This window comes from Leuresthes tenuis, unplaced genomic scaffold (assembly GCF_036924035.1).
Source record: "Leuresthes tenuis unplaced genomic scaffold, fLeuTen1.0.hap1 SCAF_21, whole genome shotgun sequence".
NCBI lineage: Eukaryota > Metazoa > Chordata > Actinopteri > Atheriniformes > Atherinopsidae > Leuresthes > Leuresthes tenuis.
The window spans coordinates 9753132-9768108 of NW_027325375.1; the positions used below are offsets into that span (position 1 = coordinate 9753132).

The 14977-nt window shown below is 40.3% G+C and overlaps 1 protein-coding gene across 3 annotated transcripts in view; it reads left to right on the plus strand.

Moving 5' to 3' along the window:
- Positions 1-14977, plus strand: part of LOC140279493 (rho guanine nucleotide exchange factor 12-like) — a 41258-nt gene that overhangs the window by 23637 nt on the left and 2644 nt on the right. For 2 of the 3 annotated variants that reach the window (XM_072374635.1, XM_072374636.1), the window contains 27 exons: positions 862-960; positions 1055-1165; positions 2378-2476; positions 2597-2639; positions 3512-3617; positions 3718-3855; positions 3938-3970; positions 4384-4498; positions 4674-4746; positions 4963-5193; positions 5456-5603; positions 6176-6348; positions 6437-6583; positions 8626-8711; positions 9040-9165; positions 9378-9492; positions 9586-9686; positions 9769-9846; positions 10011-10086; positions 10292-10459; positions 11449-11536; positions 11629-11709; positions 11792-11886; positions 12187-12450; positions 12596-12838; positions 12917-13110; positions 14905-14977. In XM_072374635.1, the coding sequence (XP_072230736.1) occupies positions 862-960; positions 1055-1165; positions 2378-2476; positions 2597-2639; positions 3512-3617; positions 3718-3855; positions 3938-3970; positions 4384-4498; positions 4674-4746; positions 4963-5193; positions 5456-5603; positions 6176-6348; positions 6437-6583; positions 8626-8711; positions 9040-9165; positions 9378-9492; positions 9586-9686; positions 9769-9846; positions 10011-10086; positions 10292-10459; positions 11449-11536; positions 11629-11709; positions 11792-11886; positions 12187-12450; positions 12596-12838; positions 12917-13110; positions 14905-14977 (3304 nt within the window). The remainder of the gene's footprint in view (positions 1-861; positions 961-1054; positions 1166-2377; positions 2477-2596; positions 2640-3511; positions 3618-3717; positions 3856-3937; positions 3971-4383; positions 4499-4673; positions 4747-4962; positions 5194-5455; positions 5604-6175; positions 6349-6436; positions 6584-8625; positions 8712-9039; positions 9166-9377; positions 9493-9585; positions 9687-9768; positions 9847-10010; positions 10087-10291; positions 10460-11448; positions 11537-11628; positions 11710-11791; positions 11887-12186; positions 12451-12595; positions 12839-12916; positions 13111-14904) is intronic. The other variant, XM_072374637.1, reaches the window with a different exon arrangement.

The window sequence follows — 14977 nt, forward strand, 5'->3', positions numbered from 1 at the left end:
TGGATTCTCTTTCATAGGCTGCAGCACTGAGCAACTGTCAGGTGCAGTGTTACTACACTGTATTAGTCAAGTTAAAAGATTAATGATATAAAACTAGAGAAAAAAGATGGGGAAAAACTGAATATGAAATATCAGGAAGTTCAGCGTTCCCATGAAAAGTCTAGGGAAGTGTTATTTGCTTCAGCATATTTAGCCATTTCCTGTAAAAGCAGAAGCTAGGGAGGCTACTCCCCTTCCGAAAAAGCCCACTGTCTGCCCCAAATAGTTGGCTTCACAGAAATGATCAGGCACAGCCCACGGTGCCACAACAAAAATGGCAGCTCTCTTATACAAGGCCTTTCCTCAAGAAGTCACGAGAATTGACCAGAATAACAACAACCAGATAACATCATGCTTAACCTACATTTAAACACATTCAACACTTTCCCAACACAAATAGCTTACAAAAACACTGCTTTCTGGGTGCAGACAAGAGATCTAAATGATCAATAAGCCCAGAGGTTTATGCACCATCAGCTGGACAATGACTGACTGCAGGTTACTTCATTAGAAGAAACACCTGAAGATTTCAGAACCTATGGAACAACACAAAAACATTTTTTTTAATTAATCTATTTCTTTTTAAGCAATCTTTTGGGGACCATAATGAATGCTGCAGGCAGTTGCTGCCCAATCTCCTCCTTGTAAAAACACTGTTTGACCTCGGACGTGGGGAAATTCAGTTTAACCTGCTGGTTTTCAGTATATTCAAAATGCAGTCTTTATTTTCAGATCGGTCTGTTTTATATTAGACTGTAAGTCAAGCATAGTTGTATGAAACTCTTTATTAAACAAGAATTTTGCTCTGAATTTAATTCTAAGGACTCTGGTGCCCAGGCCATTGTGGGTTGTCCTCCCTACCCCCTGAACCTCCAGATTATTGGAGCAGAGGACGACTACTTTGATTCTCAGCAAGAGCAGGTATTTTAAGAGCTGTCTCTCAGCTGCTTTATTGGCTACTTAGAGAAAAATTAACCACAGTGTCCTCATCTGATGAATTGATCTCTATCCTCAGATCAATGGACAGTGCAGCTGTTTCGAGAGCGTTGACCTGCTGAAGTGTCGACCGGCTCACCTCGCAGTCTTTCTCCACCACGTGGTCTCCCAGTTTGACCCTGCTCCTCTGGTATGCACAAACACACACAGGACAGACAGACATTGACAAAAATCCTCAAAGAAACAAAAGGGCATCTCTTAAATATTTCCTGTTGTCATACGTATACAAAAATCGTCTACCAAAACACTTTTTGCTCTTGGGAAGATGAATACTAAATGAATGAATATTAAAGCACGCTCAAATTATTATATTTTTTAAACTTTTATTAGTCTTATTTGTTTAAAAAAAAAAGTTTTTTAATATTTTGCACATTCAGTGTGTTAGGCATGTTGTGTGGATCATGATACAACCCCCTCCCCATGATACATTTTAACTTTTGGTGCTGGCAGTAATAAAGACAAACATGCCAGAGGTGTTGAATACTTTTATAAGACACTGCAGGGCACGAAAAAAAAATAAATTCTGTGTTAGGCTTAAGATACTTAGACAGCAGTTGTTCATTTGAAAGACAGAACATATTTCTACTATTTATTTTGAAACAAGCAGTGTGTGGGATTTGGTAACATCTTTGTCAGGGTAAGAGATAGCAGCAGGATGCAGTGCATGAGGAAGGCTACCAAAGGTGGAGGTAATGTGATGCTTTGGTTAATCATACAAGAATTAAAAGAGCTGCTACCTGATACCACAGGACAACTTCAGTAGATGATTAATATTTTAGTGGCATGAGGTAAACTTACATAATGCCAGGCAGATGGTTCTAATGCTGGGGTTGATTAGTGTCTAACTATCAGATAAAGAACTAAAAAGAATGAATCCATTATCAAAACCAGAAATAGCTTTATAAGTAAAACCTGTAGGGTTAATATGGTATTCTTAGCAGGGTGGCGTAAAACACGGTTACTATTGGAAGAATTGTGCATGCATTGGCCTGTAATAATATATGTATATCAGATAAAATCTGAACATTCATCTTCTTTGATGGTTTAAGATGTGGCAGTTTGGTGTTTAACTGTGGACATACAAAACAATGTGTTCATCATCAATTTATCAAAAGGTGTGCATTGCGTTAGTTAAAAAAGGGAGGATACAGAACTATATGGGGAAATTCTATTTTATTATAAATGATAGTGGACCAAGGATTGACCCTTGTGGAACGCCATTGCTGCTCAATTAAAAGCTAACATGTATTCTTTATTGTTTAAAGAAATGAGACACTAAATGAGATGTGGAACTAGAAATGACAGTGACACGGAGCTCTTATAGTCCTTCTCCCTCCCTCAGCTGTGTTATCTCTATGCTGACATGCACAAGCAAACCAACTCCAAAGAAAGTCGACGCTTCTTTATGGAATTCCACTCGCTCTTCTTAGACCGAACAGCAGTAAGTTTGTCTCTCTCCTTCACTTCCTCAGTTAGTGACCATTCTCTTACACCTTTCCTGATTGGCTTGACTTTTTGTTGATGTCATTTTTACTTTTCATCTGTTTTTTTTTCTCTCCAGAATCTTAAAGTAACAGTGCCTGAAACAGTTGCAGCTGAACTGGGTAAGGCATAGAAAAACTGGTTAAACATTTTAAATGACTCTATTTATTTATCCTTGTTGTTCTCATTTTGTAACTAATCTGTAACTAACTGACATTTTTCAGTAGACACTGTCGCAAAACGATATACGAAATGCTTCATCAAGAGAAATCAAAAGAAAATATAATCGCTCATAAGTTAGTGTGGTGATTGGTGTGCATGACACTTATTTTAGATCTTTACTGTGCTCTTGTGTCACTGGTGGCTTGTAGTTGATTCACTGTTATAACCACAAGCTGATGAGTAGAGCCTGTCAAGGAAGACTGGTCAAAAACTATAGTGTTTTAAATTTTCTATGAGTAAGCTTTTGTTTAAGTTTGCAAAAAACTTTTCAGATGTGTGGCTGAGATTGAAATGCAGGGCAAGTCTGAAAATAGGTGATGAGTGGCTCAAGGTTACTGAGCCATATCTAACAGTCCCTGTCCCAATTTGAAGGGTCAGGAGTATAACACACAATATCTTCAGTTATTTTTTAGTCTTTGTAGCACAAATATGTCAAACAGTGATGGTAAGATTTTCTGTGTTTAAAGGCGATATTCACGATGATTTGCAATTAATTTTCTTGTTTACGAATTAAAAATGTTATCACTTTACTCTTTTTCTGTGTTAAATGAATGCCAGGAAAAACAATCTCTAATCATGTCTTAGATATGTGGTTAAAATGTGGTTGAAAGTTCCTCGACTTAAATCATTATTTGACACTTAAACTTGAGATATCTGCAAATGTCTTGTCATTCTGACATCAGTGCTTTCTTTTAACTAAAGTCCAAATGTATGTACGTCACATGACAACAGATTGATTGCACTGACCATTTACTATTATTGTGTGTGTTAGAGAAGCGGAGGCTGGAGTTGATACCAGAGGATTTATGTAAGCAGTACACTCAGGCATTACAGGACTCCCTTTTATCAGACCTGCACAAGAACCTGGAAGACTTTAGGTAAAAGCACCTCAGCTGTCTCTAATATTCGTGTACTCATTATTTAACTTTAAAGACAAAAGTTAGTCGGAGGATGACACATCATGATGTCTGTGTGCAGACAGAAGCGCAGCATGGGTCTCACGCTGGCTGAGGATGAGCTGTCCAAGCTGGATTCGGATCAAGGAAAAGACCAGCAGGCCCTGGAGAAGGAATGCTCTTGTGCTGAACACATCCTCTCCAAGATTGAGGATATCCTGTGAGTCTCTGAGCGCACACGTCAACCCAGACATGTATGTGTGTTTTCACCTCCTTATGTGATTGTGTGTGTGCTGCTGCAGGTTGACGTCTCAGCCCTCAGAAGAGGAGAAGTGGTAAGAAGAGGGACTTTTTGCTTTACACTTACTTAACATCATTATTCATCTGCAGGACAGTCAGATTAATCTGTTTTATAGAAGTATTTTAGTTTCTATTCTGCTATTTTACAGCTATTTATAACTGGATGAGTGGGAGCCAGAATTTTAATCTCATTCATCAGGAAATGCCTCATCAGATGACAGTGTTGTGGTTTTAGCTACTTGTATGTGATTTTTTTCTGTGTAAAACAAAACTGATAAATTCTGTAGAGCTTGATAATACTTTGTTCTATTGTTACCTTTATTCTTATTAGCAGTATTAATGTTAGGATTGTTAGCTATCTATAATTTTATGGACCAAATCAAATTAAAGATATTGGCATTTGTTAGATAAGAATATAGTTTTCCTTACTTTTCTGTCTCATGTGCAGCCAAACTATGCAGTATGTGATTCTCACATATATGAAGCACCTTGGGGTGAAAGTGAAGGAACCTCGCGGGCTTGAACACAAACGTGCACGTATCAACTTTCTCCCCAAGATTAAGGTACAACTCCTTCCTTTTATCAATTCAATTCACACACACACACACACAGTAGTGTCAGCATAATACAATTGCCACGATTCCACTGGAAGTCATTGGTTTTCAGGTATGCCCCAATGATTTAATGGTCTAAAATCTTTGAACCTTCCTGAAAGAAATGTGTTCTATTTTTCACAAGGTGAAAAGAGAGAATCTGTTTTCCAACATCCTCGGTCCTCCTCGGCGTTTGAGCAGAGCAGAATCCACTTCAGGTGAAGAGAAAATTCCACTTTAACCCTCCATGTGTACATGTTTTACACAGACACAAATAATGCAGAGTGAGGCCTGGTTTACTGCAGCTGGAAAGAAGAAAATTCTACCTTTAAGCACAAAAATATGGAGGGACACAGATATATTTGTACATATTGAATCTGATTGTATGCATACACTACTGTTCTACACTCGTTTACATGTGTTTGTGTGCACAGCTGGTAAAGCTGTAGAGTTGAACAAGCAGCGGTCACCAAAGCTCTCTCAGCCAGCCTCCGGCATTCCTGACCCGTCTGACTCTTCTGCGTTGGGTTCCGGACGGAGTCGTGCGAATCACCTCAGTGAGGGATCAGACACCAGCACCCAGTCTGTGTCCTCCACCACCTCCCTGGCTCACACCTCCCCCACCACTCAGGCCTTGGATAGTAGTGGACAAGAGTCAGACCCTAGTAAGATGTTTCTGTTTTCTCTTCCGCTTTCAGGAAGGTGTATCTTCTTTCTCTGGGTATTGATTCAACTACTAAAACTAACCCATGTTAACAGACACACTCAGCCACAATATTAAGATTGCTCTTGCAAAGTAGTGTCAAAGTGCTAATTGGATGTTTTCTGTGAAATATATTGCGAATGCAACATAAGAATATTATTGGAATATTTCCACGTCAGAGCTCCATTCCAGTCGTTATTTCTTTTCACTTCTTCATTCTACAGATGTCTCTCCATTCTGCATCCAGCCCAGACTGGGTGAAGGTCTGCAGTCTGGCGACAACCATGACGTCCTCTCCAGTCCAACCAGCACTCAGTTTGACTTCAGCCCCTCCAACCTTGAGCAGCAGGAGGAAGATCAGGAAGGCTTCAGGTATTCAAAGTTTGGATTTGCTCTCTGCAGCCCTGGTGGATCAGGCATGCAGGAATGCATTTAAAATCTGGGGCACACAGAGCATGTAATTAATAATGTTGTATTAAACACTGCATCAACTCTTTCTCATTTAGGTCCTGAATGAGAAGGAAAATAACTTCTTCTTTTATTTATTTATTATAAAGGTGACCTTATTTGTTTTTGGTGTCTTTATTGCTGCTACTATTACTGCAGTCATATAGCTGGGCTATATTATAATAAAGGTAATCTAAGATACAGAATGTCTGCTCTCTGTATTTGTTCATTAATGGTTGTTCACTGTTGAGAGTATAACATTTAAAACTATTGTGCAAAATGCTAATCAGGCAATATTGATGTCTTCCAATGGCTTTTTTAAAAAAAATATAGCAACTTGAACTCCAATTCCAATATCAATTAGATTTAGTTCTGTAAATTATATTTAAACTAAAGAGATTGAGTGTAACAGTTTATAAACAGCCGTCCTCCATGTGGGCATTTAATTCTAACAAAGTAATCTTTTAAAGAGGGTGTCTTGAACTGTCTTTAACTAGCAGTCGGATGGAGGTGCAGTGTTCGGTGAATTCAGCCGACATCCAGAGTGAAGATGACCAGGGAGCTGAGGCGGAGAGTGAGGAAGACCCTCTGAACTGGCAGAGACTGGTCAGCCGAGACGTACTGGCGAGCTTAACACCGAAGGAAATCAAACGGCAGGAAGTTATCAATGGTGAGTCATCTGCATTTTACACTTTGCAAATGGGATGGAATATAGAATCAGTTTATTCCCTAAATGAGTTTATTTTTCCATCCTTTAGAGCTGTTCTACACTGAGCGTGCTCATCTGCGCATGCTGAAGGTGCTGGACTGTGTTTTCTGCCAGAGGCTGAACAGAGACAGCATCCTTCCACCAGAGGACATCAAACACATCTTCATTAATCTGGAGGAAATCATTCAGCTGCATGGTAACTTCATTGTCACTCGTTAAAAGCCGTCAGGTGACAGAGAGATAACGATAAATCACACAATTCATTTAATGCTCGTGTGCAGGGATGCCAGTAATGGAATCTTTTCAAAATGAGAATTTGCACTCCAATCATGCCTAACCATTTAATAACCATTTATTTTAATTACACATACCAGGGACCACAATTAGGCTAGCTTCAACTCCAGTTCAACCCTAGTCTCAAAAGGTAGTCTGTGAAAGCTGGAAGTGTGGCTCAACATTTTGTTGTCATGTTTTGGAAGAACTAAATCATGAACTGAGGGTTCTTTTACCCCTACCTCCTTTGGTCTGGATTTTTAAACCTTTCTCCTTGGCCTGGACTAAAATTAGAAATGTATTTGGACAGAAGAGGTGGTCTCAGTCCGGCTCAGACTGCATTGTGGTTTGATTCACTTCTTCCATGAAAACATTTTGAGGATGTTTTTTTACTTTCGGAACAATCGCAACAAAGCAAATGGAGGGTTTTTGCCAAAAGTGGAAAATGAGCTGGGATGGGATTTGGGGAGAGGAAACCAGGTTTATTTGAGCTTCTTTATATAGACTCTCACTCACTGTAGAAGGTTCTATTAGCACAGTTTCAGAGGCCTGCAGGACGTCTAGCAGTCTTCACCTTCGCCCTTGTCAGCAACGTACCCATGCAGACAAATCGCAGGTTACATAGATGACATCATAAAAAGTGCAGCGTGAAACCACACCTACATTAACTGCATAAAATATATACAACGTAACAAAAAGACACAAACCTTGGTTTGGACCTCGGTGCTCGGTACTTTGTAAAGTTACTACACTCACCCCCTGCTCTCACTGATCCGTTGACTGCAACAACTCACCTCCCAAAACATTTGAGGAAGGAAAAGTGAGACTTTTCCTTCAGAGAGTCTTTCCAAAATGTTGTCAGACACTTCTAACAATATGAGCCCACAACTGCCCTGTGTTACTGTGTTGGATCTGTCAACATGATACCAGTCATAGTGCACACATTTTTGTCCCTATTAACATTTTACATTTAAATACACAAGTTAAAAGCGATCAGAAAGGAAAAACCTGGAGTTTTCATTGAAGTCAGTGACTCTCACTGAAAAAAATAGCAATATAGATAGAAAACTTCTGAGTATAAGCTTTATAATTTCTAAACGTGGATTGGTTTAAGCCACTGAGTTTGTTCTAAGATTCTTAACAGCTTGAGCAATTCAGGGAAACCAGAAAAACACTGGTTCAGTCTTTTATGTCATCAGCATCCTTTTTATGTGTTAACTGTCCCAAAAGAAAAAAAATGTTCATTCAACACATGGAAGACGAGCAAGAAAGACCCATATTTATGACTTACTACACCTTGGCCTTTAAAGACTGACATTTTATCCCATATTTTTTTTAATATGTGCTTCTTAGATTGCATAAGCATCTGAGAACTATGTTTTGGTCAGTATTGAGCAGTAGATAGTGTACAGTTTTCTACACTCTTATCCCTCATATAGACAAAGTGGATCCTGTTGGACCTTTGCAGTTTGGCTGCAGTTTCACAAAAACCCACTCTTGTCACACCCATATGATATTATCTTCACACATACCCACCCCAAGATAAGCCCCCAGTATTTGTCGGGAAGTTTATTAAAAAAGATCAGGGATCCTTCATGCTTCATATCAACCCCTTGCTCTTACGTACGGTAACGTTCAGAGAAGAACTTCAGACAAATAAGTCAGAGCAGTAGTTCAAAGGCTCCCACTGATGGAATAAAAGGCACTGCCAGAGTGAAATGATTTGACAACAATCGGTGACGGAAAGCAGCCTTGTTTTGGAGAGTCTGAGAGCAGGGACAGGACAGTTTAGGTCTCAAGTGGTTCAGAAAAAGTGCAGCTTCCACAACAGCAGGGTCTTCTTCTGATTTGGGGTTCTGTCATTAAATGTCAGTGCATGTGCAGCTTGTGCACAGCAAGATGTAAAGAGCGAAAATGTGAACCCCCACTGATGACAGCGCGGTTTCCTCTCACTGTGCTCCACAGTTTCTGTAACGGAACAAATGACAGCAATCAGGAAGAGGAGTGAGACGTCGGTGATCGGTCAGATCGGAGATGATCTCTTGGCTTGGGTAAGACTGGCTTCCACTGATGCACGAGGCAGATTAGAGGACATGTTTCCACAGATGCTGCAGTCACCAAACTGCAGAATATTTTTTTTGTGTTGTACAAGAAACAGAACAATGTGATACCAGTAAGGTTGGACATCTGAGAGACTAAGTTTTTCACATCCACATTTAAACGTTTAAACTCCTGACTAAATGAATATCTTTGCAGCCATTGACTGTATTATCATGGAATTTTATTAATAAACTAAAATGACAACGTGTCGTATCAAAACTGTAGCAGCATTAAAGTGCCTCAAACAGGAATTTTACTTTGTCTTTATGCTGATTTCAGTTCAGTGGGGAGGAAGAGGAGAAGATAAACAGAGCGGTGGGAACTTTCTGCAGCAACCAGCCGTCTGCACTGGAGCTCATCAAGACCAGGAAGAGGAAAGACCAAAGGTTCAACCTGTTCATGCAGGTCAGGACAAGACTCTTACGGCAGGATGCAGACTCTAATCATAGCTGCTCACTCAGAACAGCTATGATTTCGTAATTTTTCATAATAATTTCTAAATTAATTTGAATTTATTTCCATGAGATAATAAGCCACTGTATTCTCTTGTCACATGCCACAGAGGTTTTTATTGACGCTCCTAATTTCACGTACTCTTCTTCATTGTTGTTCCTCAGGGAGCTGAGAGCAACCGTTTGTGTCGCAGGCTACAACTGAAAGACATCATTCCTGTAGAAATGCAAAGAGTAACCAAGTACCCACTCCTTCTGGACAATATCGCTAAATACACGGGTATGACTATGACTGCGTGTGTTTTTTGCCAGGGAAAGTAGTTTTTGTGCTCTATCCTCATGGAGCTGTTAATGACGTTGGTTCTTCCCACAGAGGATGGCGAAGAAAGGGAAAAGGTGAAGAAAGCTGGCGAGTGTTGTAAAAAGATACTCAACCATGTCAATCAGGCTGTAAAAGAGGCTGAAAACAAACAGGTGCACACATAATATATGTCGTTACGTCTTATAACCCCAGTTCAATTAATAGTGTTTAATGGGTTGTGTTCTGTCCCAACAGAGGCTAGAAGAGTATCAGCGAAGGTTAGACTTCTCGTCTCTCAAACCGAGTGAAAACCCTGTGATCCTGGAGCTGAGGGTGAGAGACGGCAATGTTTGTTTTCTCTGATGCTCTAAATGTGGAGCTCATCGTGACGGCTGATCATACTACGTTTCATTGCATGAGATGCTGATTTAGTGGCGATTGCAATGAAGCTGTGCTGTTTGTTGTATGGAGAATGAAAGTTGATTGTTCTCTTGCAGAATCTGGATCTGACCAAGAGGAAGATGGTGCACGAGGGAACTCTCTCTTGGAAAGTCAATAAAGACAAGACAATTGGTACACACACACACACACACACACACACACATACACACACACATCTGTATATGAGAATTGATTTAAAGATACAGTTTAAATTCTGTTAAGTGTAATTTTGTGACTGATATGAATAGAAACAGACAAGTGCCTGTTAAAAAAAAAGGGTCAAAGCACGAAAAGAGGCGTTAGACTGTACAGCGCTTACTGTATATCCCGCTTTCAGAGCTCTACACAATCCTCCTGGAGGACATCATGGTTTTACTGCAGAAACAGGACGAGCGTCTGGTCCTCAAGTTTCATGGCAAGAATCTGGTCAGCGTTGCTGACACCAAGCACATCTTCAGCCCCATCATCAAACTCAACACTGTCCTGGTTCGCCCTGTGGCCACTGGTAAGACCTGCAGTCACTGTGAAGCATCTCTGAACTATTTTTGTTTGCTAAGTCAGCAAGTACTTCATGGGAAGCTGTGACACAATGCTAGATATTTTGCAGGAGTTTGTGGAGAAGGTGTTTGTTAGTAGGAGCCACAGCCAATGCGTGTGAGAGAAGTGTGACCGCTCCAGCAGCATGATAAAGATTAGTCGGATGAATCAGGGTTTAAGTCTGATAAAAAGCTCAGCGGTTACGGCCAAGTCGAAGAGAAAGTTTTTATCATGCCATCATTTGGGTTAGCTTCACCTAAGCGTCCCATTAATTAACAGTGTGGATAAAGTTGTATAAAAATGTTTCTCGGAAAATGATCCGAAACAAGCATTGTGTTTATACTTGTAGGAGCCGATAAGTATTTGTGTACAAATTGCCAGGTACATGGTCACAGAAACCTGGTGCAGGTGTACCCGGCCCCTCGCCCTATGGCAGCTGGGATAGACCCTGAGCAGAATGAAGCGGGTTTGGAAAATTGATAAAATAAAGGAACAGTTGCAGAAAGCATTGTGGACATCTTCTGATGGCAATACTTACATCACCCCACATGAGTCTGTCACACTGGCAGACACATAGTCATAATATCCGTTTTGGGATGAGGGCTGTGCTCATAGAGCTGTTTTTCAGTCTTGTTCCCATAAAAAAACTAAATGAAGTGAAATGTTTGAATGGCATTACAAATAGACATAGCTGTTTTTTAGGTTTTAAGTAAGTTTAGTAGTTTTTTTTTTAGGTTTTAGTCAATTTTTAACACTTTTTATTGTAAACATGTATGCTAACATTGGCATGTCAGCATTGTCCCTGTGAGCATGTTAGCATGCTAAGGCTGAGTCTTGGGGTCCTTGGTCCTGCTCTCTCTTAATATTCAAAGCATGCATAGATTATTTCTGTGTAAACAGTGAACATAATGTATTTTGGTTGTTTTTATCTCCTATTTACAATTTTCACCTCATCAGACAACAAGTCTTTTTTCGTTCTGTCCATGTCGGATAATGGGGCTCAGATCTATGAGCTGATGGCTCAGACGGTTTCTGACCAGAGAACGTGAGTGTTTCACCAAAAGCCCATCACGCAGCCTCATGTTGTCTGTTTTCACGTGTCTCTCACCCCATTGTGTGTCACCTCTGTCCTTCCAGGTGGCAGTGCCTGATCACGCAGTGTGCTGACGCCGTGAAGGCCAAACCTCACCATAGTAACACGCCTCCAGCTCAGTCCGAGTGAGTCCACTCATACCGCCCTTGTGCTCACTGATGATATTGTTTATTTTTTACTTTTTCTTACAGTGTGAATGTGTTTCAGAGCTGAGCGGGATGCTATTGCGATTATGGACCACGAGATACCCAAACAGAGCATTGAGCCCACCAGCACGTCAAGTGGAAGTATCCATTCTTCAGGTATCTGTGGGGCATGAGGAGGTCATTCAGTTTAATAACATACGGTTTTAAGAAGTATGAAAATGTAATGAGAGGCAGAGTCTGTGTTGTCAGGTTTAGTGTAAAATAATTTCAACACAAATTTTACATCTCCATTTACTCAGCTCGTTTTTAATTTGTAGTTGATGATTCTCTTTAATTATTCAACTCTGAATATGGAACATTTTACACCTGATTGACAAACTAGCTAGAATATGTCTTTAGAAATGTTTCCTTCCAGGTAGATTGATACGTTGCGAATTCAAATCTTTTTTGTTCCAGTTGCTCCTTCTCCTGACGTTCAAGCTCCTATTAACCCCTTTGATGGCTTGAAATCAGAAGACGAGGAGGAGGAGCTGGCTGTTGCAGGCAGACCAGTGGTAGATGAGGAGGAGGTGGATGAAGCAGAACTGGAGGCCTTCCTTGATGGGCAGCTTGCGGACAGACTGCTGCAGGAAGGATCTCGTCAGGGCATTGCACTCGAAAACGAGGAGCACACCTTGTTTGACATCCCCTCCTCCAAAGCTGAAGAGGCTCTTCGAACGTGTAAGCTTTTGTATTTTCTCATTTCCCTCCCCTTGTTGAATCCTGCAGGTGCTTTTCGCTGGTTTTGTTTTCCCTTGTAAATGTGTAACAGCTTGTGTGTTGACTTTTTCATGCATAAACGAAGCCGTTCTTTATTCTGTTTCAGTGGCAGTTCTGAAACAAGCTCTTTTCACACACTTGATGAGCAGAGAGACAGAGGAGACAGAGGAGACAGAGGAGAATAAGCAGAGCACTTCTTCTGGAAATCAGCTGAGTGTCTCTTTGCCTGGGAGCCCCGAGGGACCCTCTGCTGCATGTGATGAGAGCAATGCATCGGAAAGTTTAGGAAAAGACAACCCTCGGGCGTCTTCTGCTCTCACAGGGCTGTCTGAGACAACTGAACGTAATGGTAAGGGAATGCTATACTGAGGCACTGACATTTTTTAATAGTTTTGTAACTCATCAACTGCTTTTCATCTTCAACCAGGTGGTTTTGTGGTTCTGGATTTTGGAGGTGCCTCTGAGGAGAGCAGCGCTGGTGATGATATTGCAGCTGATATCGGGATCGACATGAGAAAGCTGCTGTCCTCCTCTTCACAGGCAGGGAGCGGTGGCCCCAACCTCAGTAGGCAGCTGATGACCCACCTGCGCCTCCTGCAGGCTGACCTGCAGTATCTGAAGGTACTTCAGGGGGTGAACTCCCGGCTGGCGCTGCTTTTAAAGCCGCTTCCTTATTGAAACACACACACACAGTGTGGATTCTTTTTTTTTTTAAACATTTCTTTGTTGTATTTTCAAGATAAGGCAAATATATTGAAGAAAAATAATGGACAAGAGCATCGTAAATAAGTAGATAATGGATAAAGAAAAACAAACAAACAGACCAAAAAAACACAGCCAAATAATTGTAAAAAATATACCAAATTTTCCAAAATTTATCCAGTTTATTTTTAGTAAAATAACTTATCTTCTCAAGGGCAAAATTAAAGGACATTCCCTTCAACCACTGAGAAATTCCACCGATTAATTGATGCTTCCATGAGCGGGCAATGCACCTTTTAGCTTCAAGTAAACAAATATTCATTGTCAGAAGTGACAAAATCATCTGGATAAATATTTAGAATGTACGTTTTAGGGTTACAGGTTACCTCTTTAACAATAATACGACTGATTGGATCCAGAACCTTTCCCTAAAAACCAATAATCTGAGAGCATTCCCACATACAATGAATCAGTGACCCCCTGCTGAAGATTACATTAAATACACGTGTCAGGAATATTGGGATTAAAGCACTATAATCTAGCCGGAATAACATATTGTCTGCTTAACCACTTATATTGTAGTAATTTGGAGTGTGTGTTTACTATTTGGGTTTGTACTAAAGAGCGTGCCTCTGTCCATCCTCCAGGCCTGTAGGATATTGTTTGAAGATTCTTAACACTTGCTGATAAATAGATTATATAATATGGTCACCTGCCCCCTGTGTTCAAGAGGCTTCAAAATGATGTCTTCCAGTGTAGATAAAGGTGGTAGCTCCAAACTATTACCCTATTTAGACATTAGAAAACTTAGTAACTGGAGATATTTGAAAAAGTGCTTTGTGGGGATATCACATGTGGTTTTAAGTTCTTCGAATGACATGAATTTATTTTCATTGTAAAGGTCAGACACCTTACATATACTTTTAGTGGAGCAGAGTGTAAAGCCTGAATCTGCTCCGCCTGGTTGGTGTAATCATTACCAAAAAATAAGTGAAAATTGCGATACTTAGTTGGAATTCTTAGCTGGAGGTCATCAGTCCTGTGATCTTGAATATGAAAATAACTTAGCTTGCTTGGTCAGATGCTTGTAAAGATGCCTCCATGAGATGAATGAGATTAACTGATATTTATGCTCCAAGCATCACTAATCTATTACTGCACACTGCATCTTTAAAAATATGCCCCACTGTTGTTTTGCTCATTGAACACCAAGGCAAGGATCAAATGTGAGGAACTATTTAGCATGTATGTGCCTGCATGGTCTATTTAAAACTTAAACACTTTCTTTAAGGTAACTTTAACACAAAGTTAGCTAACTTAATGTGACATATTTTGTGATCCATGTGCCTGGCTTATCAAAATGTTCCCTTAGGTCATTGATATGTCTGAATGTTTTTCTCAGCCCATTTGACCCTGTGAGGCTCCATAGTTTATAGCTCAGCTTTGAAGCTGTGGGCCTCCACGGTCTCTCGTAGGAAAGAGATATTTCATCTCAAACCATTTCACCTTTATCACGCAGTGGGATTTAACAGATGTACTTTCAACTAAATGGATGAAACGTCATTGTAAATATACATCTGAATGAATGATAAATGTCAAATAAGGCCATAATTGGTTGCATGCAGTAAGACATTAAGACAGCATGTTTCCGTTCTCCCTCACGCTTTTGGCGTGCGGACTAATGTGAGCATTGTTGTCATGATGTGCCTCCAGGACGTGGAAATCAAATACAAGGAACTGCGACAGATGCACAGCGATGCAGCTACTGATTCAGATGACAACAATG